The sequence below is a fragment of the Barbatula barbatula genome, assembly GCF_947034865.1.
Source record: "Barbatula barbatula genome assembly, chromosome: 11".
Classification (NCBI taxonomy): domain Eukaryota; kingdom Metazoa; phylum Chordata; class Actinopteri; order Cypriniformes; family Nemacheilidae; genus Barbatula; species Barbatula barbatula.
Window position 1 is genome coordinate 15,995,493 of NC_136774.1, and position 27,136 is coordinate 16,022,628.

General features: G+C 37.6%; 5 protein-coding genes across 11 annotated transcripts; 2 read left to right on the plus strand and 3 right to left on the minus strand.

The window, feature by feature from the left end:
- Nucleotides 1–593: 593 nt before the first annotated feature.
- lamtor5 (late endosomal/lysosomal adaptor, MAPK and MTOR activator 5) lies at nt 594–2,424 on the minus strand. Its single transcript, XM_079466884.1, has 4 exons — nt 2,173–2,424; nt 2,032–2,093; nt 1,029–1,146; nt 594–918 (listed from the first exon to the last, which is right to left on the minus strand). Exons 1-4 carry the CDS (start codon nt 2,205–2,207, stop codon nt 858–860), a joined length of 276 nt encoding a protein of 91 aa, XP_079323010.1. The 5' UTR covers nt 2,208–2,424; the 3' UTR covers nt 594–857.
- Nucleotides 2,425–6,397: 3,973 nt separating this feature from the next.
- prok1 (prokineticin 1) lies at nt 6,398–8,601 on the plus strand (the record flags this gene model as incomplete). Its single annotated transcript, XM_079468534.1, has 3 exons — nt 6,398–6,713; nt 7,334–7,459; nt 8,482–8,601. The coding sequence occupies exons 1-3, from the start codon at nt 6,642–6,644 to the stop codon at nt 8,599–8,601; spliced, it is 318 nt and encodes a 105-aa protein (XP_079324660.1). The 5' UTR covers nt 6,398–6,641.
- A 1,442-nt stretch (nt 8,602–10,043) lies between these two features.
- LOC306900977 (pepsin A-like) lies at nt 10,044–13,323 on the plus strand (the record flags this gene model as incomplete). Its single annotated transcript, XM_079468376.1, has 9 exons — nt 10,044–10,100; nt 10,450–10,591; nt 10,741–10,858; nt 11,821–11,939; nt 12,068–12,267; nt 12,474–12,587; nt 12,664–12,808; nt 12,953–13,051; nt 13,189–13,323. The coding sequence occupies exons 1-9, from the start codon at nt 10,048–10,050 to the stop codon at nt 13,321–13,323; spliced, it is 1,125 nt and encodes a 374-aa protein (XP_079324502.1). The 5' UTR covers nt 10,044–10,047.
- A 200-nt stretch (nt 13,324–13,523) lies between these two features.
- On the minus strand, nt 13,524–15,551 carry LOC306900870 (uncharacterized protein). 2 transcript variants are annotated; one of them, XM_079468193.1, is made up of 6 exons: nt 15,448–15,551; nt 14,898–15,212; nt 14,572–14,689; nt 14,280–14,389; nt 14,161–14,198; nt 13,524–13,867 (listed from the first exon to the last, which is right to left on the minus strand). In XM_079468193.1, the coding sequence occupies exons 1-6, from the start codon at nt 15,485–15,487 to the stop codon at nt 13,679–13,681; spliced, it is 810 nt and encodes a 269-aa protein (XP_079324319.1). In that variant the 5' UTR covers nt 15,488–15,551; the 3' UTR covers nt 13,524–13,678. The 2 variants fall into 2 exon arrangements, with proteins under 2 accessions (XP_079324319.1, XP_079324320.1); XM_079468194.1 differs by having other exon boundaries at nt 13,669–13,867; nt 14,280–14,386; nt 15,448–15,550.
- A 170-nt stretch (nt 15,552–15,721) lies between these two features.
- Nucleotides 15,722–26,782, minus strand: LOC306900758 (zinc finger protein 335-like). Of its 6 annotated transcripts, none has more exons than XM_079468033.1 (29): nt 26,656–26,782; nt 25,458–25,650; nt 25,109–25,370; nt 24,826–24,903; nt 23,817–24,695; nt 23,094–23,240; nt 22,857–23,015; nt 22,431–22,686; nt 22,151–22,328; nt 21,877–21,989; nt 21,713–21,731; nt 21,272–21,388; nt 21,087–21,163; nt 20,839–20,999; nt 20,508–20,725; nt 20,297–20,396; nt 19,876–19,905; nt 19,732–19,805; nt 19,371–19,657; nt 19,058–19,187; nt 18,773–18,976; nt 18,516–18,658; nt 18,300–18,439; nt 17,828–17,928; nt 17,446–17,532; nt 17,252–17,335; nt 17,006–17,071; nt 16,698–16,803; nt 15,722–16,567 (listed from the first exon to the last, which is right to left on the minus strand). In XM_079468033.1, the coding sequence occupies exons 2-29, from the start codon at nt 25,641–25,643 to the stop codon at nt 16,446–16,448; spliced, it is 4,524 nt and encodes a 1,507-aa protein (XP_079324159.1). In that variant the 5' UTR covers nt 25,644–25,650; nt 26,656–26,782; the 3' UTR covers nt 15,722–16,445. The 6 variants fall into 6 exon arrangements, with proteins under 6 accessions (XP_079324159.1, XP_079324157.1, XP_079324158.1 ...); XM_079468031.1 differs by having other exon boundaries at nt 19,058–19,190; XM_079468032.1 differs by lacking the exon at nt 26,656–26,782 and adding an exon at nt 26,375–26,507 and having other exon boundaries at nt 19,058–19,190.
- Nucleotides 26,783–27,136: the final 354 nt, after the last annotated feature.

The window sequence follows — 27,136 nt, forward strand, 5'->3', positions numbered from 1 at the left end:
CACACCCTACTACACTCCTACACCCCATCAAGAACCCTGCGTTCAGCAAATGAGCGGCGTCTTGTAATGCCTTCTCATAAGGGCATTAAACTCATTCCTGGTGGAACAATTGGTTGTGGTCTAGCTTTTGTTGAAACTAGTAACTTAGCACCTAATGGACTATTGCTCTTTTATGACACATCGCTTATTGCTCCTTGAATTCTTTATAAGTCGTTTTGGATAAAAGCGTCTGCTAAATGACTAAATGTAAATAAAATGTGTTTCAATCAAATACATATGAAAAACTATGAAGGCAATTTGCAATAGATTGAGTAATCTCATTTAAATGCTTTTGGTTTTATGTTTTATACTTTTCTGGCCAAGAGAAAACATTTTTATAATTGAGCATTTCTGGACATAGTCTATTGATAATGAATGTAAAGTGTGTGTAAATGTTGTGGTCAGGTTTGATGATTCAGTAGTTTGCTGTGTGCAAAGCAGCTTACAACTACCGCCCCCTTCTGGACATTCTGTGATAGTTACTGGTTAAACTAAAGGCGAAAAGTTAATTTAAATCAAATAATCCTTCATGAATTCAGTCAAAATGATTTATCTTAAATATTACAATTTTATTCATTTGAAAACAATATTATTTAACAAAAGCCGTAAACACATCTGAACTTGGGTTAAGAGCAGTTACAAATAATGGAAAGATTAACCATGTACAGACATCTAATATTTAACGGCATGCGGAAGACATGATCTCAGCCAATGATTAAGTTAACAGGTTGCTGACAATAGACCAAGCTCTTTAAAAACACTGCACACATTTAAATATCTGACATAACAAATCCTTCCAAAACCGCAAGTAGTTGAACTCACGATGCCATCTTATGCACAGCTACCGTAATTGTTCCATGCGTTCTCACCAAAATGTTCCTGCAAGGACAAAAATATTTATTTATATTTTTATGTGACAATCCTCTAGACTCTTATCTGGAAATGTAGTTTTCTACTTGATGCTTTATGTGTTTAATTTACATTCTTACCCACAGTCAGACTCCAAACACACTGTAGGGGAGTCAGTTGGGTCTTTGGTTAGAGAAGCAGCTTGTCTGGCCAATACTGACACAACTCCTCCATGTTCATCAGAAAGCGAGCCACGGCCTAAAGAGGAAAGATTATCCACACATAATCAATGAGTCAGACACTTAAAAACAAATAACACTAAACATGATTTTAAATAACAGAAACAAAAAAAATAAGATTGTTCATACATGTAAAGGAATGCATCTACAAGATCTTCTGAGTTTTATGATGAATCGCATGCTAAATTAAGTATCCAATATGTAATTCAGAATGGTGACGTGTCATAATTTATGTAATTATTTACTATTCATCTAAAATTTGCACATATGTATAAGGAACATTGTGACGTACACAATTTTGGGGTAATATTGGTCATGTTAAGGCTGTTTTGTGTAAGTTTGGGGGTGGGGTTCAGGGTAAGTTGTGGTTGAGTTTGGGGTAAAGGTGTTGGCAGTATATGGCAATTTCGTGGGATACACGTGGGGGTTTAGGGAGTGTTCTGGGACAGTTAAGGCTGGTTTTAGGGACTTGAATAAAGTTGTGGGTGAGTTCTGGACTGTTTCAGGCATGGATTTGGTTTCTTTTAGGCAAGCAGCTTAAGGGCCAATCAAGGGAGTGGGTCCGTGGTGGTATGTGTGCCATAACAACAGCCATAATTCAACCTGTTAAGGCCCACAACCAATTTGCTATCTGGGCGTGTCTCTTAGGAAAGTGGTAAACCTTTATAAAACATTATTTTACCTTGACAAATATATTTTGAGCATTACATTTCATATGCAACAAAATATACAATAATTATAAATTCTTACAAGATTAGAAAAATTTTGGGGCAGAATAACATTACATGAGTTATACCATGTCGCAGTTAGGACACAGACATCTATGTTGGATAAAAAGTTTGTGAGGATCGTGCCATACTTTTTGTCTTCATAAACTAGATAAATAAGACAAAACGATACTTACATCCTAAATTATGGCCTTGGGCGTCTGTGCACAAAACCCCAACAATGGAAGGATTTTTCATCCTATTTTTAGAAAACAACGCTATTACATTTTACTCAGCTTAAATACGTGACAACAAAGAAAATAAACATGTGCACTTACGTATCGTCAAGATATTGCTCCAGTGCCCCTTCCATAATATCGGTTAAAATGTTGTTAAATGATCAGTAAAGAAGTGAATATACACACGTCGATGTTTATTATTTGCACTACTTCCGTGAAATCAGCTGACATTCTGACACGTGACTGGAAAACTACGGCAACTTGTGAGGGTAAAAACATACCAAAACAGCGCTGTCTAGCGCGAGTATCTGTCAACAATATCGAGAGAGTGTCACTACCCAAACCCTTTTCGTATCAACCGTCTAGTGCGTACCCAAAGCAAAATCTTCCTGTAAAGGGGTGAAACTACTAACTTATTTGTGTTAAATAAAATTACGTTATAACAGAGACACTGGTGAGAGAAATGCACATAGTTGACAAATACCGCACGGCGTAAAAAAGCTCATATTTTGAAAACAAAATGTTAATAATACATTATTTTATATGATTAGGCCTGATATTTACATTTTCAATATAAAAATCACGAAGTGAATCTCTCTTATGCATTGCTTTTTTCTAAATGTTTGTCACACCACATTTACACGCTTATTTGTCGTCTACCCATTTATTGTTTAGAGAGCATATCATAATGTTATAAATTGATTAATGAGCATGAGACATTTGTTAAGATGTTAAGTTATGCTTTGTGTGTATTTAGCAATTATTGCGATTTTTTTCAAATGTTTCTTTGTAAAGAGTGGATGACACTTTAAGCACAAGACCTAGTGTCTTTCTTCCTCCACGATTCATAAATAATAAATCTTGAAAAAATCTTAAAGGTTACAGAAATACATCTAGTTAAAGCTGGCAAGCTAACATTTAGCTGTCATTGTCAATGGATACTCCCAGAGGAACTTTAGTGGATTCCCTGTTGAACTGTTGATATCTCTCCAGATGACCCCATGCACTCCACCAAAAGCAGAATGAAAGACCAATTCTGCTCCTTACCATCAATTGTATTTGAGTCTGTCTTTGAGCGGATGCTCTTTATCAGTAATCTATGCTGCCTTTTCCATTAGGAACTGAAAGACATTGAGTCACTCTATCTTTTCTGTGCCTGTTTTCTGTGTCATCTTTGACAAACACCATTCTGTGATATGCATTATATAATATATGTGTGTGTATTTAATATACTTCAATATAAATTCTCAAAAAATAAATTTCTAATTTAATTCCCTTATTTATAAGATACTCTGTGTGTGGTTAAGAAGACATTAGCCAACTGTCTGTATGTATAAATAAGGTTACTCAATATACATGCAAATAGAAGAAGCTGACAACAGGTGCCATTTCTGTCTCTCTAAAGCCCATCCGACCAGTTAATGTATTCAGAATGTATGCAGCCTTTTATTTATGTATATCAAAGCTCTTTGATATGAAACCTATTTAATATATCTGTTTCTCTTTCTTGACGAATAGCTTTAATTAGGAGTGCTTAGATCCCTTTGAAACCTCTGCAATAGACAAGCAGGTTGAATGTGAAATGTGTCACCATCATTGCTCCATTAAAGAACATCGTAAGAAAAATTGGCTTAAGTTGCATACTGGTAAAGGCAGGCTCGTAAAAATTATGACAATTTTCATTTAATGAACGGCTAAGCGCTATGAGAATGGTTTCATTTATACTGTTTGTCTCTCACTTTTAAGTCATAATAAGATTTGCACCTAATTACATTTACAGAGGCATAATACATTTTTGTTTGCTGATATGAATACATTTTTTATGAACAAGAGCTTGCTTAATAATTATTTAAAAAAATCTGTTTGTACAAAAATTGATAAATATTTCCCTTTTGGAACGTTATCTCAAGTTTCACACTGCTTTTTATAACAAATTTACAGTATGATGAAGTGATCTTAACAGCTCTTTTAGCTTACATGTGTCCTTCCCCAGTATGCAATGGTTGATGATTTCTTTCCAGTCCTTTGCAGTTAGAGCCAAGTTGGGTCTGCTGACGGGGCAAAAAGTTGCGATGTAATTACGCGACCAGGGCATCAGTGACATCCATCACTTTTGCTGCAGCTAAGTAATGACCTGCTGACTAACCAATGGAATTTCCAAGCACTCTCTAAGCCTAAATCAATTCCTAACAGATAGGAATGACTCTTTCCAGTCCACAATTCTTCACCCTTACTGCTGTCAAGTTGGATATTTTATTTAGCTATTAATTTCAAGTAAGCTCATAGATTTTTTTTGGTAGCTGTGGTCCGGCACGTATCTCCAGCCCAGGGGCTTTTGGGTACAGCACTTCATTTAGGCCGTATCTGTGAATCACCACATTTTCATACAAAGTGCTCCTGATGCTGGAAATATGATGCGCTGAGATATCAGTTTCTCTGAAAATGTAAAGAAATAAGTTTTACAATTCTGTTAAGGACTTCACCCAAAGAATGTCAAAATGTGTCATGTTCTCGGTTGTTCCTCACAGCAGTAAGATCAGAAAAGGGAAGCAAGATTGAATTTGACAGGAGAAAGTGAAGTGCCCTTGCATGAATAATGAGTCCCTGAATGAGAAATGTGCTGTTCATAATGTGTTTACCATATATGTACACAAATAATTAGATGTAATTGGATAGTTGACATGTCTAGCAGTGTGAAATGCAATTACAATTTAAATCAGTTTCTGTTATTCACCTGGTAGAGTCATGGGGTTGAATGTATATAGATAAAAATGGTTAAAACAAGTCTGGAAAAGGGAAATTAAAGTATCTGTCAAATGCATATATCTTTATAAAGCATAATTTTGTTATCTATTTTTCACGCATGTATTTTAATGGCATCAACAAAGGACACTTAATGCTGGATTATTTTTACCCCGCGTTGGTTCAAAAAGGGACAAACCCATATTTGGGTTAAAATAAACATTTTCTAGATTAATTTAACTCAGCAGTCCAGTTTGTCCCTTTATTTTAACCCATAATTTATTCTATAAATAATTTTGACCATTTAAAAGGTACGGATACTTAAGACCAAGAAGTAATCTTAATTGGTTGAAAAATAAGACATGCTGACCAACCACAGAAATATAAATTCATACATTTCTACACACAATCATTGATTATGATTTTTTACCAAAAATCATAAAATCATGATGCATACACTTCTCCATTACTCTTAATGCTGGATACTAAATGCTTGTGGTCAAGAAAGTTTTCAGGCAGTTAGTGTCAAATGTGTTTTACTATCTGTGCCTGCCTGGCACATTAAAGACATGTACATATTAAATTGTCAGTGAGTGACAGCCCATATTATGTCAGGGAGTGACTGTAGGCTTAAATGTCTCCAATAAATTGACAAGTTCTTAATTTGTTGTGATTTACCTGCAAGCTGAATAATATTGTTGGGAAGCAAAAATAAACATTTCTCTAGTCAACCCCTTGTGCTGGTGACTCATTTCCAATGAACTTACTTGACTTGTGTTGGTTCTCTGAAACTTGGCTGTAAGTCTGACATTACTTGGCACTGTAGAGAATTATGGACCCAAATGATACAAATGAGAAAGTGATGATACGATCTGTGAAATGAGCAAGTGCCTTGTAGAGAAGTGGTTGCAATAGGAATAGTAAAGAATAGCAAATAAAAGAGTAATTTACTTTGGCCACTTATGCCAGATTTGTTGGAATTTGACCTGGTCCTGACACAAGATGTTCAATTGTGATTTAAATCAAAATTTACTTTTTAAATTGTATTGACACCAATTTAGAAATTGAATCTGAAATATTCGTCTTATTAAAATTTGAGAGCTGTGTTTCCAGTATATTTGACCTTGTCATAATCTGTGAATGTTTTTTTTTAATATTCATTTATTTTATTCACATTTTTGCAGAAGTCTTTGGGGAAATGTCATAACTGCATTTAATATTTCAAAGTATATTTTCTGACACATGATTTTGATTGTAATTGATAAAAACAGTGTAAAAGAAAATCAGATTTCTAGTAAAACAATGATTTATTCTAAAGTTAAGAATCCGTCACACACCTCCACCACAAATCTCTCTTTTCACAGGATTTAGGCAACAAGATTGTGGTTCAGAATAAAACATAAAGCAGTATCATTGCAGGTTTCATCAGGAAGGATTTGTTTGCAGTGAAATGTCCAGTAAGGTCTTTCCTCATCCTCTCCAGCGTCATACAGGGAGAGATGACGAAGTCCCTGCGGGGGTGTGGGAGGAGGCAAAACAGGGGCGAGGGGAGATAAAGAGAAGGGGAGATGAAAAAGAAAGAGAGACAGCGTAAGATCCCAGCCCTTATTTCAGAAGTTATCAAAGATTCTACAGTCGACACCGTGAGAAGACTAGGAGCGAAGAAGGAGAAGGCGAAATTGGGAAAAGGGACCACATCTCCACCAAGGCCATACAAAACCAATTTAGGAACTCCCCAGGAGATAATAAAAAGAAATAATTGAGTGAATTAGAAAGACGGGAAAAAGCATTATTTGAAGGTTTTGTGTTTGTTCTGCTGCTACAGTATGAGCAGAGTTGTGATTCTCTCTGTGCTCCTGCTGTCCCTGAGCTGGTGCCGATGTGCCGTCATCACAGGGGTGAGTACAAAAATTTAGATTTTACTATTTATGTAATTATGCAATATAATGGATAGTATGCTGATACAATTCATTGAAATAAATCAAGGAGAAATAATCATTTGAGAATTTATTAAATTTTTTTTAAAGAAGAGTTGGATGTTGATGGAAGTCACTACGAGGTTTGTTCTACAATGATCTAAAGTTTTACCAGTCAATAATGAAACAAATTAATTCAAAATGAAATGCTTTTTTGTCAACAAAGATTCATATTCAATTTTAAGTAATACAAATATCATCGTACACCTTATTAAAATATGTATTTAGAGTCAGATTTCAAATGCGTAATGTATCAGTTTTAATCCTAGTTTAGGTTTTCCATAGCACAGAGGTTTCTGACCTTGATCCAATATTAAATATTTTAGATGTCTCCCTATTACATTCAATGATTTTAGGTGCACTAATTCAGCTCATGTTTGGGATCAGATCTGTACGCTTAAAGAAACATCCAAAATGTGTGCTTTAGGAGTTGTAGGGCTGGAGGCGCTGCATCTGGATTTGAAATTGACGACATTTAAAAAACGATTAAAATACATGGAGCACAGTCCAGACTAATTCTGTGTTGTGATGTTGTGTATCAGGCATGTGACAGGGACGTGCAGTGTGGTGTGGGTCTTTGTTGCGCTGTAAGTCTTTGGCTCAGAGGCCTGCGCATGTGCACACCACAGGGTCTGGAAGGAGACGAATGCCACCCGTACAGCCACAAGGTATACAAACACAGGTACACCTCTAAAATCTGAATGCAGTGATTTGATTGGTTGACATGAGGAAAACATGAAACGTTGAAAATTAAAGGAGCAATACAAGAAAAGGAGACACCCACAGAAAAATAAATATATTTTAGTCAGATCAGACAAAATATTATAGGAATAGTTCACCGTCAATATGAAAATTCTGCATCATTTATTCACTCTCATGCCATGTCAAACCTGTATGACGTTCTTTTTTCTGCAGAATACAAAAGAAGATATTTTGAAAAATGTTGGTCCCTATTGACTTGCATTGGTTGGACCAACAGTGTTTGGTAACCAACATTTTTCAAAATATCTTCTCTTGTGTCTTGCAGAAGAAGAAATATCACACAGGTTTAAAATGACAACAGGGTGAGTAAATGATGACTGAATAACATTTTTTGAAGGTGAACTATTCTGTTATGAATCTTAATCTATGCCTTTAGCTAGAGTCAAAATCAACGATTTATTGAATTTTGAGAAACATGCTCAAACATTGATGTCCTGTTGTAAAATCAAACGCATAAAAAATGTCCACATCTCATGTATCACGACCGCTGTTTCATTTCAAACTGTGATCGGCAGATACGACTGAGAAAGATTCTGCTGATAAGTACAACAGATATTGATCGTATGTCTGACAGATCAGGACTGTTTATCACTCTGTCGGATTCTCTGATATAGAGATACACTGGAGCTCGACTTTGCTATTCAACTGAGGCTTAGAGGCGATGAAAGCTGGATTTTCAGCGTTTGTGACTCATTGATGGCTTAAAAGACTGACAGATCCGTACCCAACTAAACCTATAGTTTTAATGCAATGTATTCTGAATATCACCCTCTGAAGATTGAATTGAAATGATAAAGATGCTGATGTCAACAAAAAATATATTTAGCTCTCATAATGTGCAGTTTATTTATACTATATATGACTGTTTAAAGAAGCCATGCAATTTGTGGCTTAAACACTAACCCAGACTGTTCCAACCTTCATGCAGGTTCCTTTTCCCGGCAAAAGACAACACCACACTTGCCCCTGTCTGCCACACCTGGTCTGCACCAGGTATATTGATAATAGATATCGCTGCACCAGCGACTTCAAAAATATAGACTTTTAATAAAAAAGGAGCGGAAAACAATGAAGAATGGAGAAGAGGAAACAGGACAGCACAAGAGGAAAACATAAGAAGTACCATATACCACATTTCACGTCATTTATATCACTTTTATGTACTTTGCACTGCAAATTCTGTTATCCAGCTTCTCTGGAAATGCCAACATACATTTACCCATTAGTCATGAGGTCTACCTCACAATCACTGGTTTACCTTGGCATCCACTGCACTTATATTTGATAGTAAACACATACAGTTAGTTTCATAACCTGACCTTCACATTGACTACATGCAAACAAGAGGGCACAATTTTGTTAGGAAAAAGAAGAGAAACGTTTTTGAAAGATCCATCTCAAAATGCTGTTATTTTGTTGAAGGTATATTGTAGTTCTTGTAATTAAATTATAATCTGTCAGAATGGTCTTTGTGCATCTCTTTCTCTGTGTGGGATTGTTTGAGTTATAATTTATATCGTCCCAAAAGTTATAAAAAAAAATTTATATTCATATTGTTCAAAAGAACCACTTAAGCCACTTTTGTGCCAATTTTACAATATTGTTTACAAACTCTTCAGTATTTAACGATTGTTCAGTAACTACATATTCAGACATATTTCACAATTAATTTGGCACTTTGAACAGAAAAACAAACATTTTTTGCCACAAATTCAATTACTTTTTTTGCACATAATTTCTAAAGACAAATGTACAATAGATGAAGTCCAACAGCTGTTTAAAAAATCCTTTATATATTTTATTTCACAATTTCAATGTTTTATTTTCCTCAGATTTGCTTTACTCTGCTTTTACGACTATATGTCACACATTTATTTTCCTTGAATAGTTTTGAAACAAAGTCAAAGCTTGACCCTGACATCTACTCTCTAAATATCACTGATTAAACACATCAAATGTTTAAAGCAAACTAAGATTAAAATGGATCATATCTTAATGAAGGCTTAGGCAAACATAATGTTCCACTAAATGAAATAGCCTATCCTTAATCCACTTGTGTTTCTATGAATAGAATATTTGTTCTGCAAAGACATTGAAAGACTACAATGACAAACTAAAGTTCAAAAACTGCACAAGTACAGTGTGATAAATTGGCATAATGTTCAAAATACAAAACATGTTTGTCACCATTCGAAGATATTACAATACAACAATCAATAAAATTTGAAAACATGATCATTGGTTAGCGTGTGTTAAGGTATCTCCAATTGTGCTGTGTTTACATGCTGACCTTGATGTATTTGACTTTCCAGGTTCCAATATTGTTAATGCATGACTTTAAAAAGACTTAGAATCTTGAAAAGACTTATCTTATCTACGATCAAAGCGATAAGGAAATAATAGATAAGTCATACACTCTACAGTATATAAAACATGAGGTTTGGAAATGAGAATTTACTCTCTGAGTCCCAGCTGAACAGGAAAGAAAACTAAAATGAAGACTCTACTGGCTCTGTGCGCCCTGGTGGTGCTGTCTGAGTGTATCAGGTAAGACTTTCCAAAACTTCTGTAAATGTGTAGAATAGTTAAACCTGATATTTGATGTAGTGTGTTCCAGATCTGTGCAGTATATATAAAACCTATGGGCAATACGTTTTCCAAGGTTTAACTATAATTCATTTTAAAGTTATTCATAATAAATCTTATCTGAATCATAACAATATATTTTGCTAATTTTAGTCAAACATAATTTTTGTTCTAGTGTTATTTTTATTCATAATTATACTGTGACTAATTCAGCATGAAATAAGCAAGAATAAAATGGATAGAACTAACAGCTTTGAGGAAAACATTACTACTCATAAACAGGCGTACTAAAGCATTGTGTGCTTCACAGGATCCCACTGATCAAAGGCAAAACTGCCCGTGAAAAGCTGCAGGAAAAGGGCCTGTGGGAGGCTTTCAGACAAAAATATCCCTATAACCCCCAAATTAAATTTACCCAGAACGGCGCCGAATCCATGACCAATGATGCTGATGTAAGAGTAATTTATCATAATTCAAATGACATTAATAGATAGATAACGGCAATAAAGTCTATATATTTACCACAACAATTTATTACTTGATATTTTACATAATTTATAATATTGTGCAAAATGTTTGCTATTGCGATCCTATTTCTTAGCTTGCCTACTATGGAGCCATCTCCATTGGAACCCCTCCACAATCTTTCATTGTGATTTTTGACACTGGATCCTCTAACCTTTGGGTGCCTTCCACCTACTGCTCTAGCCAGGCCTGCTGTGAGTATTGCCAGACACTTTTACTATTTAATTCAAAACTATTTCTATAGTGCGTTCCACAATTTTGCATTGTTACAAAGCAGCTTTACATATAGGTAGTAAAAAGCAGAAGTTGACATTTACATTTACATTTATTCATTTGGCATTCAAGTTGAAAGATGTAATCATGAAAAAGAAATATAAAACATAAAATACCTAACTTACGTTTGTAAGTTTCTATCCATAGTGTGAGTCCTGTAAGTTTCATCAGATGCATATTAATTCAATTCAATTTTATTTATATTCACAACGTGCATTGTTCCAAAGCAGCTTTACAGGGGCATAGAAGTAGTACTAAATGTTAAATTATATCTTGTAATAATCCCTTACAACATGGAAAGAAAAGCTGGATGTAAAGTATAGATAGAATATATAGACAGAACTGATGACAAATAGTTTTAAACTTTTTTTTTACAAAAAGCGATATAAATGTCTAAATTCAACTCGGGTCTTGCATGGCTTAAACTAAACAGTGTATGTGAAACCGGGCCCTAGACTATAAAGGGCGGTTTCCCAAACATGGATTATCTTAAAACAGGACTCTTTGGTTAAATTAGGATATTTAAATCGTTTTTTTTAAAACACAAAAACATTACTGGTGGGCATCTTGAGACAAAATAATCACACTGATACATTTTAAGAGATGTCAGGGCAAGTTGTTTTCGATTAAAACACCTCTAACATTTAAAATAGTCTGGGACAACACTTTCCCCTGTCCGGGAAACCGCCCCAAATTAACATTATACTTTACAGTCATTGGTCAAATTATGACAAAAAAACATTATGCTCAATTTAATGTTTTTACTTGATAAAGAGATAAAGAAAACTTTTGAGCCCTTATTAGTTGTCAATCGTTGTTTCTATCTGTTTTTCAAGCTATGAATTACACAAACAGTTTTTACTTGCCACATTCCTTCCCGCAGACAACCACAACACCTTCAATCCATCAAAGTCTAGCACATTCCAGTGGGGCCAAGGCAATTTGTCCATCCAATATGGCACAGGTAGCATGACCGGATACCTGGGATACGATACAGTGGTGGTAAGACGTTTAAAACTTGAATTAATAAACCACAATAAATATAGTGTTTACAGTCCTGATTTAACTGAGCAACTTTAGCTTTTAGCTTCAGAGAACAAAAATCTAAGTTGTACATCGCCATGCTTTAGGTTGGTGGAATAGCTGTGAGTCAGCAGATTTTTGGCCTGAGTGAGACAGAAGCCGACTTCATGGCTCAGATGAGAGCCGATGGCATTCTGGGTCTGGCCTTCCCATCCATTTCCAGCTCTGGTGCCACCCCGGTGTTTGACAACATGATGTCCCAGGGTCTGGTCTCTCAGGATCTGTTCTCTGTCTACCTGTCCAGCAAGTACGGTGACCCCTGACATCACTTTTTTCCAACAAATATTAAATAAATATGCCTACCAATGCTCTCAAATAGTTAACCATCTTCCAATCAACAAAATGTACAGACGAGTCCTTATAATGTTTTCAGATCGTATTTAAAAGACAAATTTAGATTTAAGTCTATGAAAGCTTTTATCTATTTAGTGATGGTTCCTCTGACCTCTGCAGTGCACAGACAGGCAGCGTGGTAATGTTTGGTGAGATCGACAGCTCCTACTACAGGGGAACCCTCAACTGGATTCCTCTCAGTTCTAAGACCTACTGGCAGATTAGTGTGGACAGGTACACAATTGGCCAATCCTATTGCATTGACCAATTCCACTTTCTCGATTTCTAACATTACCAATTTCCTTTGCAGTGTTACCATCAATGGTCAAGTGGTGGCTTGCTCTGGTGGCTGCCAGGCTATTGTTGACACCGGCACGTCTCTCCTTGTTGGACCAGCTAGTGACATTACCAACATGAACTCCTGGGTTGGAGCTTCTACAAGTCAGAATGGAGATGTAAGTTTATGATAAGTCTGCAATGTCTATGACAGAGTTCATAGCCCATAGTGGGTGGACTCTTGTATGGATGAATTGTATTTTCTTAAGCCAACATGTGCGCTCTACATTTTGTAATGTCTGAATGTCTGAACATCCGTGTAGGCCATGGTCAGCTGCGGCAGCATCAGCAACATGCCTGTTGTCACCTTCAACATCAACGGTGTTGCTTTCCCCCTCCCAGCCTCTACCTACGTCTCTCAGGTCAGTGTGCATTATCTCATCTTTCTGTAAACTGGGAAATGCATGAAGTAGCTGGGATGTATTGGAATGCAAAATGGAATAACTACAGATTTTGCTGACATTTAGCCAACCTTTGACCCTCTCTCTCTCTTTAACAGTCCGGATCTTACTGCTTCACCGGTTTCTCAGGTGGCCAAGACTCTCTCTGGATTTTGGGTGACGTTTTCATCAGACAGTACTACACTGTGTTTAACAGGCAGACTAACTCAGTGGGTCTGGCTACTGCTGTCTAAAGGAAATTGTTATTTTTACTGATTTCGATCTCTGTATGATATTTAGAGTTAGAACAAGAAAGAATGCATAAAAGACTCAGTTAATCAAAATAAAAGTGACTTATTATTGCAACACAATTTTTGTGTTCCTGTGTGTTTTTTGTGTCTTCTGTCTCAAAAAACAAAAAACTTAACTTTGTTATTCATGACACATTTAAAGTAACATTTTTAAAGTATCTTTGATAATAATGCATAGTTTACACAGAATAAAACTCATCTGTTTATTTTTCACAATGAAACCTTCAAGAGTAAAATATTAGTATACCTAATACTATATCTTATGAATGTTCCCTAGCTGTTTAAATTTGTAAAATAATTATGTTGGAGCTGTTAAAACAGTGGAATATTCGACACTTTCTCCTGTAGATGTTACACAGGCGGAGGAAGGAACAGTGTGTTTTGGTCTGTACGCCTGTAAATTGACATAAAGTTCAGATGGATCTTCATATGACTTGAACAACACTGAGGTATAGATGGTTCCATTCTGATCCTGTGAACTCTGCTGCTAAAGGGAGAGAAATTGAGCACACAGATAAGCAGATAACATTTATAAATAAGAGAAAAATAGTAGGCTACAATGTAAGAGAAATGATAATCAAAATGAAATTTATATAAAATATAAAACCTACATCAGTTCTATTGTCCTATGATGCAAAACATTTTAAAAAAACAGTTATAAAATCATCTCAAGGCCCAACGTTTCTTTGTCATGTTTAGCATGTGTTTAACCTCAGAATTCTGCTGACGATCCTAAACCATGTGGCCATGAGTCATATAAGATATACGCAAAAAGCTTACCGGGGTGTTGTCACGAAAGCCACAAGTTCCACTTTTTTCTAAGGGAGAAGAATTCGTGGAGTATGTCAAAACATAAAAAGTCTTAGACAAGGGAGCAAATTTTTTTTTCTCACACCCACCTCTGGATTTCTTCCGATGAAACACAAGCAGTGTAATTGAAATGATAACAGAAAACGCCACAACACTACAAACAGCAGCTAGCGTGGGGACCATGTTCTCACTTTCACTGCTTAAATCACAAATAAGAGTAAATGAATGACCTTAAAACCATTGTCGTATTTAGAGAGACTTTTATATTATTTTCAAAACAATTTAAATATCACTTGTACATTATGCAGCTTACATCAACTTGTATCATGGCAGTGTTTTAAAGCGTTCAGTGCATATATGAATATATGACAGAGATTTTACCCGTGCTCTTCTGTGTGTTTCTCAGATCCAAGTTGAGGATCAAGTGTCGAGGCCTGGTTGTTTGGCCTGATAGATGATTTTGGTGACTTTTCACTAACTTCAAAGGATTGTTGCAATTCTAGAAGAAGAATAAAAAACTGTTTGTATAAATGGACAATCAAGCAATTTTATTACAATTATTTAAGCATCCAGGTTTTTAAATTGACATCACATTGCTTGTATATCACTAATGGTATCAATATGTATTACGATACATACAAATTTCTCAACAATATGTTATCTCGGACACCTTTTATTCATCAGTGAATGCAGAAACAAAGTCTTACCAGAAATCGTAAGTTCAAAGTCATCATAGGTTGAAGTGAATCCACGGACACCACATCTGTATTTTCCAGCATCAATTATGCTCAGGTTTATAAATTTTACAATAAAAACCCCAATGTCATTTTCTACTAATATTCTTCCTTCATACTCAGGGGCCAATTGTCCTCTGTTGTTCACAAAGTCAACACAATAACTTTGTTGAAATTTACAGCAAGTTTTTTCATACCGGTCATAATTATAGAAGTCGAAATAAGTTCTCAATATCAATACTCTTGATGAACGTAGTTCTGAGACCTGTCCTTCTGTCGCCTTCCTTCCTGAAAAGCATTTTTATGCATTCAAAATCAAGATAATATCATAAATACATAACTCACGTTTTTATGATTATGTTATGTTAATTGTATAGAGGACTACAATCATTTTACTAGTACCCACATAATAGTTTTTTAAATTTAGCACAAATAGATTGCAACTCCAATATTATATTTACATATGGAAATAAATAGTTTGAATCACATGCTTCTTTCATACAGACTTGAGAATCGTTCTTACCGTTTTCTAAGAAGGCAAGAAGAAAGAAGACAAGCTTCATTTTCTGCTAATAAATCAAACGCTACAGACTTCACAAGGTTTGTTGCTCTGCTACTCATCAAACTGAGGAACTAACTATAAATATAAACCATGACAAAGATCTGACAGTTCTCTCCCTGACCTTTCAAAATCGTATTTATCAAACGTTTTTGATCTTGTAAACATATTTTTATAAATAATGTAAAGACAAATACAAAATTGAGTGTAAATTGAAATAATGAAACGGACACCGTCGGGAGACCTTAAATTTTGTCTAATACAGAATCTGTCTTTAATGTTTGGTATGCGATACATATTTACATTCTGCTTATATCCTCCCTTGAATTGCGCACAACAACTCGATAAAAAAAACTTCTTGTAGATTGTCAGAACATTTGTATTGCTGTACTAAATGTAATGAAAAGCAGAAATACTTGAATGTAAAAGTTCATGTTGTGATTTATTTGGTATGTACTTTACGTTTCTTTCTCTATCCATCTGAAACAAAGGTATCTTTAAAAAACGAAAAAGCTAAAGATGAAACAGTATGTTCATATAAAAAGAAACCAATAATAAACATTTTCTGTAAGCAATTTAGCTAAGAACCGTATCATGAGTAAACTCAATTCTCCAGCATTGTTTTTTCACCTTGGTGTAATTGTGACCATTCGAAGAGGTCTATCATCCGCATCCGCATCCGTACATCAAAGCAAATGTAGAATTAAATACAGAATTCTTTGTACAAGCTGCTTTTTTCTTCTTTTCCTTTACAAAGCAAAACACCGTAGGCATGCAAAGATAAACTGCTTTAAATATTTACAGGCATTATTTGTGTAATTTGCAGCGTGCTTTTTACTGTACATTCACCCTCTTAACAAATCTGAAGAAACAAACATCTGAATCAGTGAATCAGCTTTGTGTCTTATACTGTAGCTGACGTTATCGACACTGATTATGAATTCATACTGTGTGTGTACTTTCTACTCCTCAGTAAAAGTTATGACATCATACTGGATGCCTTGTTGTTGCAGCTGTTCCAGTTGTTCAGGTGTGGCCTCTGTGTAAACCGTCTGTGCCTGAGCCATGGCTGCATCTGCAACTGCTACACATACACACAAATTAGTTGTTTACATGTTGTTACTGGCTTTCCTACATTACTAAAACGTGTAGCAAAACACTTTGTTATTGCGACTGTGTGCGATCAAAACAGATTAAAAGTTGAAAGGTCATACCGGTGACGGCAGAATGGGCTGCTGCCTCCAGGTCTTCAGGGGCGACAACCTGCTGTTCTGTAGTGATGGGGACATACTGGATATGTCCATCCTGAGTCAGAGCAATCTAAAATAAAACACATCAGAGTTAATCATGAAACAGGTTTTGAGATTATGAATACATTTTAATGTAAACTAAGAATATAGAGGTTGTTTTATTAGCCGCAAAACCGTTATTGAGATTTCATCTTGATGTGATTCTAACATAGACACAGTGTACATAATACAATAGTGTATCTAGTGTAAGACATTTATCTATTTAGGTCAACCTGCTGCTCCTGCAGAAAGGTCCCATCATGCTCATACTGAATGTGAGCAATCTGTCCATCCTCCATCTGAAAAACACAATCAGAGTTGTTCATAATCTTAATGGTCAAACATAACATCTAGATTTTAAACAATACTCTTAATGCTTTTCAGCCTAGGGTTACAGAGCAACAGTGCCTGTTCCTTTAACATACTTTTTTCATACTCTTTAAGTCTTTGTATGCATGTCCTGTTGTGCATAGACTAACCTGAATATGATTTCCATCCGAAACCACAACATATTCCCGTGGGATTAAGTGCTGAACCCCATCCTGAGAGATTATATACTGGACCTGAGAAAATATGGCAGATGTCATTTGCATTGATCATCCTCTGAGTCCGTCAGATTTACGATGTATTGTCACATTTGAGATTCATGTCAACAACCAAAAATGAGCTGTACCTCAGTGACCTGATTGTCTCCAGTCATTAAGTGCTGTACTGTCTGACCATCTACAGTTGTGATCTGCTGAATGTATGTCGCCTCCTCCTGACAACAAAACATTTCATCAGTCCAGCAACAAAATCACTCCAACCTAAATCTACATGAAGCCTGACAAAAGAGCAAAACCTAGAACATATATAAACACATCTTTATCTAAGATTCTCCAAACTAAGTTTCTCTGTGATTGGCTGATCAGGCCTACATCATAAGCTCCTTCTGAAGCTGATCAACGGCCGTTCACACCAAGAATGATAACTAAAACGCTCAACCGATCTATGTAAATGAGAAGTTCACAGATGTGAACGGGAATGTGTAAGTGCTGTGGATTTTTGTGCCAGACCTGGTCAGAAAGTGTCTGATCCTGGGCTACAATAATGTGCTCCTGACCCAAAGCCTGCTGCAACCTCTCTGGACTGATCAGTCCAGAACCCCCCTGCAGATCTGGAACACCCACACATAGATAACAAGAATTAAAACAAATAACAATAAAACCAAGTAACATGAAAACTGAAACCATTCTTTGTATATGTTTGAAACCCATCAACATTTTAAAAATCTGAATTATCTTATTTACACCCCCCGTGCCATCTCTGGTGAATGACCCTTTTTCTTTATCTGAACAAAAACATAAGTATTTCTTAAGAAATGTAAGTATTCTTAAATACGTTATTTTTTTTAAATAACTGTGTTTAGCTGAAGTCAGAATGGACCTGGGATGGGATGAGAGTGAGTAAATTATGAGAGAATTTTCTTTTTTGGGGGAACTTTTCCTTTAGAAGGTACAAGGTAAGCATATAGCCCTCATAACTCACTCTGCAGAGTGGCTAAAGCCTCTTCATCACTGTTGACGATGATGGTCTGCTGCGAGGACTCAGAGCGGGTTTTACGAGGCGACGGTTCCTGACTGTGAAGCCTCTCCATGTGGAACTTCAGGTGACCGTTTCGGTTAAATCTAGAGGACAAATTCAGTACTGAGAAGCTGCAGGTGTGTGTGTGAATATGTGTGTGTGTCTTGTTGGTCCCCTCACCTCTGTCCGCACATCTGACAGGCAAAAGGCTTCTCATTGGTGTGCGTCATCATGTGACGTCTCAGGTCCTTCTTGTTTTTGGAAGCGAAACTGCAGCTAGTGCATTTATGAGGCCTCAAATATGCATGCATGGCCATGTGAGACTAAAATGATAAAACATATTATTAACCCCGATCAGAGTGTCAATGTATTTAAGTCTGATTAAAAAAAATATACTCCATCAATTAATAAATAAAACAATAATTTAAAAGTCATACCTTGACCTCTTGCCAAGAGGGAGCTGTGAAGTCACAGTCAGGGCATTTAAATGTTTTAGGGTCTATGTGCGCCCTCCTGTGGTTCTCCATGTCCGAGCGGCCCTGGAAAGTCTCCATGCATATCCGACAGGAGAAGCGTTTGTGACTGAGCTGCTGAAGAGGTGATGGACACTGGGAGGGGGAGCCTGGAGCTTCACTGCTCAGCTACAGAAGGGAAATCAACGAATTGCTGCTATCCATTGGGATGTTACACAGTTCTTTTCAATGTGAAGTAACAATTCTCACCTCAACCTGCTGCAGGACTTCATCTGAGCTCAGGTAAAACTTCTCTTTGTTGTCTTTCAGAGGTGTAGAGATGGACAAAGATTCTGTGCTTACTTCCATGACCTGATGCTCTGCTGAGGGTTCATCTAAACTGCTGTCACAAGTATTACATTACATTTTTAGTGACTCATTGTTTGTTCAATTTCCATTTGTCACATTCATTTGTCACATGAGAATCAAACACATGACCTTGGGACTGTTAATGCAACTATTCTATAAGGGGGTTTATCTGCACCAAGATAATTAAAAATATACTTCTGACACGTAGCAGTACCTGTGTGGTGCTCCAGGGGCAGGAATCTCCTCAGACGCCTGTTCCACCACACTGAAATCTGCCGTCTCATATGTCTCGATGCCAATTTGCGAAACAACGGCTGCCTCCTCTTGCTCCACGGTCTCGGTAGCAGTCTCGAACGCCTCCTGCACCAGGGTGTCACCGTTTTCTGACACATGGAAGGTCACAATCTTCTGAGCCTGCAAGGATGAGCTCTGACCCCCAGAGTTAGCTGTGGACCACGTGCCCGTCTCCAGAGTCTTGCCATCTGTTTTTAAAACCGCCACCTAAAAGGAGATTTTTACACATTTTCACATTATTCTATACATATATGAAAAAGGTCTTTGTGTCAGTACAGTACCTGTAGTTCTCTGGCATTACTCATGTTTAGCAGCAGATCAAGAGCATTTTGCGCTGAGAGGTCTGTCGTCTGGGCTGTAAGACAGATGAAAATATCAAATTTAGCATTGTGAGCATAAACTCCTTTATGTCTTCATTTACTCACCCTCAAGTTGTTGCAAATCTGTATACATTTCTGATGAACACGGAGAAAGATAATTGAAAGTTCATGGCCACAATTTATCATAGTCGTAAAAATTGCCTTATACATTTTTTTAGTTCTGTTGAACACAAAAGAAGATATTTTGATGAATGTAGGAAAGCAAACCGTTCTGGGGCACTTTTGACTACCATTGTAATTTTTCCTACTATGGTAGTCTATGGTCGCCGAGTGTTTGGTTAAAATCATTCTTCCGAATATCTTTCTCTGTGTGCATCAAAACTATTTTATTTTTGGGTGAACTGTCCATTTAAATAGTGATATTGCAATATAAAGATAAAATATAAAAAAGGCACATTCATAAATACGTGTTTAATTTCATCCGAGTTACTGGACTGGGTTTAGACTGAATGACTGTTTTACTAACCTTGCTCATAGATTAGGGTAGTGTTACCCAGCGCATCTTGGGATACAGATGTATTTCCCATGGACTCCATTGTCTGCAGAGTGATGGGGTCTACTGATACCTTTGGTTACAGAAAAAGATCTTACAATGACATAAAAGTCCAGAATGTACATACCTATGTGCTTGTGGATCATTGATGATTTGAAAGGAGATATATGGGAGCCTAACCCACCACTGTTCCCTGAAGCCCCTGTGTTTCGTGCTGCAATCGAAGCTCTTCAATCTGCTGCACGGTGAAAGCGGTTCTCTGATGGCGACGGATGGGCTCCTCCGGGTGCGTCTGATTCCACTCTTCAAAAGTTTCGGGGTGACGACACTGTATATGTAGCCGCAGGTTCTTCCTGTGTCTGGTCGTGAAGTGGCACATGTCACAGGAGAAAGGCTTTTCACCTGAACAGAGGCAGCATGGAAATCTTCTTATCAAGATATATGTGTGCAGACCGTGCAGTATTTTCACAGGCCTTTTAATTCAGGAAAATCTGCAATCGTAACTGTAATTTTACCTGTGTGTTTAATGGCAATGTGGGACACTAGGAACTCCTCTTTACTTGTGGAGTATTTGCACTCCTCACATTTGAAAGGTTTGTCATTTGTATGGGACAGCTGGTGGTTGAGCAGGTGCTTCTTGTCGTTGCAGATGTAATCGCAGAACTCACATTTAAACCTGTTTACATGATAAAATAATCTTGTTGGATGATTTGTGATCATCAAGACACGTCCCTAATACTATAAGATCTAACATCTCACTTACAAGCTGTTGCCACAATTCTGTATGTGCGTAAGAAGATGCATTTTGAAAGTGTAGCGTTTCTTGAAGGATTTCCCGCACTGAAAAACAAATAGAATCTAAAATCAGTTTATAACATCTAGTTTGATCCATCAGAACTGTTATTTACATGTTTTGCTGCAGTGCCAAAACTTTTATGGTGATCCAACCTTGTCGCACATGTGAGGTTTATCTGTGCTGTGTGACTTCATGTGCTGCGTGAGACGCTTCTGCATGGGGTACACACGGCGGCAGATGGGACACGGAAACTCAGACACTTTAGGAATCTGTGAAAGATCAACACAAGACATTTGCCGCAAAATAATCCCCCATTAAAGGGATTTTTTACCCGAAAATTTTTGATCAATTGATCAATTAATAAATATACTATTGTAGTCAGTGGGGGATGACATCCTTTTCGTTTACTGACATTCTTTCAAATAATTTCCTTTGTGTTTAGCAGAACAAAGAAATTTGTACAGGTTTGGGAAAATCTGAGGGTAAATAAATGATGTCAGATTGTTAATTTTTGTGTGAACTTTCCCTTTAACACAAGACGGCTTTATAAAGATGGTAACTACAGTTTGTTAACATAATGACCGGACTCTTACCATATCTATTTTTCGACTCCTAAACAGGAATAGAAAAGAAACATGAATTGTATCTATTATATATATATATATTAATAGATAAAAGGAATATGCATAAAATATATTTTTTAACAGCAAATCGTTTCAAAAATAAAAATCATGACATGTTAGCAAGTAAGTCTTACTTGTTTTTGTTGTGGACTGCTGTGTGCCGAATCACATCCTTCTTATACACGCTGGAGTAATCGCACACCTCACACTTGTACGGTTTTGTCCCTTCATGATTGAACATGTGCTCCTGTAGGACACATACAGTATAATCCAGATAGAAGCCATTTGGGGTTTTATAAATAAAAAGCAAAGACATTATGTTTTACTGACAGAACAAATTCTTTTCACATAGTTAAAACAACAAATTTCAGCTAGATGCTAGATCCACAGATGAGAGGCTCTGGTTACCTTCAGTGAGGACCAACGCTTGCAGCGGTAGCTGCACTGCAGGCACTTGAAACGCTCAGGGTCATTTCCCTCATGAGAATCCACATGGAATCTGAGATCCTCTTGCGACAGAAAGCGAGAGCCACAGATCCAGCAGTTATGAGGCCTTAGCAGAGGCTTGAGAGTTTTGTAGTACTTACTTTAACAAGGAGAAAAGTACATATTTTACTTTTGGTTTTGACAATACTAAAAATGTGGTTGCATTTAAGGTCCAATGACTTTGTGTATAGCCATCACTTACTTGCGATTCATGTACTTTTTGTACTTCTTTTGAAGGAAACGTTTAGAAGGACGTCCTCTTTTCCGTGGCAAAAATTCAGCATCATCGGTGCCTGTGTTTGATGAGGGATCTTTGTTCTCTGAATCTGATTGGCTGATACCTGGCTCAGCTACAGTCCCGTTGGATGATGGAGTTCCATTCTCCAATCCAGATGAACTTGCCTCTTCAGGAGTTTGAGGGTCCGCTGCATTGCTGGGTTGAGACCCTTCTGGTGTCTCTGTTGCATACACATACACAAAATGTAAGAGCACAATAGAAATGACTGGCTATATTAATCCAGAGGGATTTTGTTATACTATTGTACAAAATTGTGTTCAATTGTGTACTTTATTCTGTGGCTTGCCAAACAAAAAAATGACAAATCTGAAAAGTTGTTTTAATGCTAACCTGAATAACTGAGGAATTTGCGAGGTGGTCCCACCATCCTGCGGGGCCGTTTTCGTGAGGTAGAGGAAGATGCAGAAGAACAGGTAGGAGGAGGTTTGCAATGACTGGCAGCTAATCTGGGTTTGGGCTCTTCATCAGCTGGTTTATAATCACTGTCACCTGAAAACAAATACATATATAAAAAATAAAATAATAAGCTTACTGAGAATGACACTTAAATGCATCAACTGCACTGACCTTCAGGATCATCAATGGCACCTGCATCAACTATGTCATCATCTTCTTCCTCAGGTGGCTCCTCCTTTTTTACTTCAATGACTGCCTGTGGCTTGCTTTCAGATTTTCGTGGACGCCCCCGTCCACGCTTCTTTTGAGGAGAAGTGCCTAAGTGCAAGACAGTACATTCTTAAAGGGATGCTTTACACAAAAATGAAAATTCTGTCATCATTTACACGCCTTTGAGTTGTTCCAAATCTGTATAAATGTCTTTGTTCTGATGAACACAGAGAAAGATATTTGGAATTCCCATAGTAGGGAAAATCACCTTTTCATTTCTATTGTTCTGTTGAACACAAAAGACGATATTTTGAAGAATGTAGGACGGCAAACAGTTCTGGGGCACTTTTGACTGCCATTGAATTTTCCTACCATGGCAGTCAATGGGGGGCTAAATCTGTTTGGTTATAAGCATTCTTCCGAATATCTTTCTCTGTGTGCATCAAAACAATAAACATTTAAGCAGATTTGGAACAACTCGAAGGTTAGTTAATGAAGTTTTTTGCCTGAAGTACCCCTTTAAGCAAGAGAACAAAAAGAGACCTGCATTCCTGAGTCACAAAACATTAAGATTTTAGATCTTTATCATCAAGATAAAAAACATCTTTGGGTAATTTATTTCTTTAAATAAAATTGTTTTTGTCCAAGATAAAAAAACACCACTTAAACCCTCCTTTTGGTTACCTGCTGGTCTGAAATGCTTGTCTCTCATGTGGTTGATAAGCGTGTCTTTGGAGACACTTTTATATGGGCACATCTTGCACTTGAACTGTTGAACGATGACCACCTCCATCATTTCCTCCAGCTCTGCCATGTTTGGAGTTCTATTCTCTGGCTCATCCACCAACCCAGACTGCACCACCACAGCCTCTAGTTGGGTGGAATATGTCCCGCTGCTACTTATATATGACCCAGGTACGCTATCGTTGCAATCCATCTGAACGGCAAGCTGGGAACCCACCGTGTCAGCCAGTGAGTGCCGAACAGCACCCTCATCTGCATACAGTGAGCCCTGGAGCATGTAAGAATGCTGGGGCTCATCTGCCTCACTGGCCTCTTGCTCCGAGGCAGAGACGTGCTCCCTGTCATCCATGCTGCTGTCGATGTAGCGGGAATGTTGTGGGCGCTCTGCCCCCTCGGCGCCACATTCCAAATACCTGTCACTGCACTCCACAACATAGCGGGAAGAACGGAACGAGCATCTCTGAGGGCTGCTGTTAATACCGCTGCACTCAGCCACACTGTAGTCAGAATGATGTTGGGTCTGGTCTGGTTCTGCTCCAGAGCATTCAATGTATCGGGCCTCCCTGGTCTGATCTGGGTCATCCCTTCCATTGCACTCCATGTACTGGGAGCGCTGGGGCTGGTCCGGGCAGCTGCTGCTGCCATCTTCGTGGTCACGGTAACCGGAGTGTCCAGGTTGATCGGGTTCCACGCTGCCCTGGGGGTTCTCTGAAAGGTCTGCCTGATCCAGACAGGTAGAGGTGGGGCCATCAGCTAGGGCTTCGATGGCAATGCGACTCGAAAGCACAGAGGAAGACATCTGAGCGACCATAGGAGCTCCTACACACAGTAAATGAGAAGTTACACAGAAGAAAACAAATCATACTTTTTACAGGCAACAAGAGGTTGGGCTAAAATCTCGGTTTTGGTGTAAATTATCTCTTTCATTTGAAGTTCATTTAGTTCGTACCATCATCTGGTCCTTGGAGTATCAGATACTGTGTAGTTTCTGCACTTCCGTCCTCGGCACTCGTAACAGCAATACATCCTGTAAAAGAGACAGAAATGAATACAGAATAATATATGCTGTATGTAAAATATAAAAACATACATAATATTTGCAATATATATAAAGTGTAGCCAGCACTTAGACAATGTATTGAATACAAATTTAAGACAACTACTATAGAAAAAAGTGGGGTGTTAAAAGGAAATGTTCTTTATTATAACAACATCGAACAATGTATTTTTACCATTTATAATGTCTGGTCCAATAGTGGACTCAATGATCTTGTCAATGGCCGAGCCGAGGTCTGAAGAGGTGGAGGCAGTGGAATCGGAAACCATCATTCCTCCTTCAGACACAGCGCTGGAATGCACCAGCACCTGGACCGACTCTGACACCATGACTGACTGTGTCACCGTGGAGACGCTGGTTGACTGGGCGACGGAGGACGAGTCAGGTAGATGAACCCTTCGTACATCTGTGCTAGAGCTTGTCTCTGGGATAAAGACCTACAACACACCTTGATATTAAAAACTGGATGCGCATATTGTTATCATATAGAGCTGCTACAGACATGTGCATATTGCCTTTCTTACCACAAGTCCCTCAGAACTCTGTCCAACATGGCAGTCTGATTCTGGGGCCTGAGCTGAAGCTGCATCACTGCTATCAGCAGACATGGCTTCTGAAGATTCCATACCCATCCCACTCTCTGATGGCTCCTCCATCCCAGAATGCCCAACATCACTGCTGCTTTCAACCTCCATCTCCTCAGAATCCATCTTTGTTCTGTGTGAGACTGTCTGTATTATTCAGTAATACAATATGCCTACTAGGTCACATATTTAGTTTTCATGTTTATTAAGTGAAGTATGTATTGTGTTTATTGAGTGAAGTATGTATCTACACAACCCATTTAGCTATAGGGAGTCATGTTCTTACTGTTAACTTAAGGGCCCTTTTCAGTATATAAAATAGTCTAATGTGGTGAAGTGCTATAAAGAAATCGTGTAATTATCGTACTTTATAATGATAAAATATTACGATAATAACGTTGTTTGCATCCTAATATAACAAACGATACTGACCACTTCTTAAGGACACGGTGTGAAAATATACACCTCGGTAGATTTTATTCACTTTTTAGGGTGCTTGTGCATACTGTACTCTTAAATGTCTTATGTATTTCTCGATCACCTTTAAGCACTCATTACACTTTAGGCTAACACAACCCTACCCAGCGATCATTGTACTTGATATACTTCAAAACGTAATCGAAACTTGATTTCATTAACTCATTTACACAATTTAGGCAGCGCATATACCACCCTGCTAAAATATTCCTGGGATTATCGCATAACATTTGCTTTTCGGTTCAAACTTCTCAAGGACAACAGCTTGAGCCTGTAAAAGGGCGCCGGTAGAAGCTTAAAATGTACACCAGTAGGATCTGCAACTACTTAAAGGAGACAATATTTCACCACTTTACATCTAACTACACAACCGCTCTCACATGAGATATGCTGCGGCTATTATTCAAGTCGCAACCTCTCTCTTTTATGCGCGTGTTTTTGCTGCCCTTCGTCGTGCCTGCTCGCGAAGCGCCATTTTCCCTCCCGCCGATGAGTTTTTTCCTCCGCTCAGGCGATATGAAGAACAGCTCGGGGACCTCGAGGGCCTAGGCGTGCAGGGAGCAGCTAGTATGCCCGAATGTTTTTATCTTAGCCCATCATGCAAATACTTAGAATTAAGACGTTTTGCTCCTAATATTTAGAGTTGGAATATTTTTCTTACCGTTTGTTGATAACCGTTTTACTCCTCGTGCTAGCGAATAAGACGAAATAAAATAGAAATTTGAAAGCGGTTAGCTGCTACTGGTTTCTAGTCGGGCGCCATCAACGTCTCCTCGCTTCCTGTCCTCATAGGTGGCCGGAACTCATTTATCGGTCAAAGAGAAAAGACGAGCGATGGATATGTCGATGTGTTTGAGAGCGTTTCCGAATCGATTCAGCTATTTGTTGGAGAATATGAATATTAACACCGGTCGTCTCATTTTAGTGTTTTGTAAAATAATTTGGTGAAACGGAGGACGATTGCACCCAGAGTGACTCGCGGGTTAATACTGAAGAGTATATTTTAGTTTTTATTTGTAACGTTAGTGCTTAATTACTTAAAATAAATATGTTTTGCTCAGAATACGGTACATTAGGTTTGTGGAGTGACCTGCTGTCCACGAGTAGTGTATGTTTCTTTGAATCATTGTACGTGTTATCAT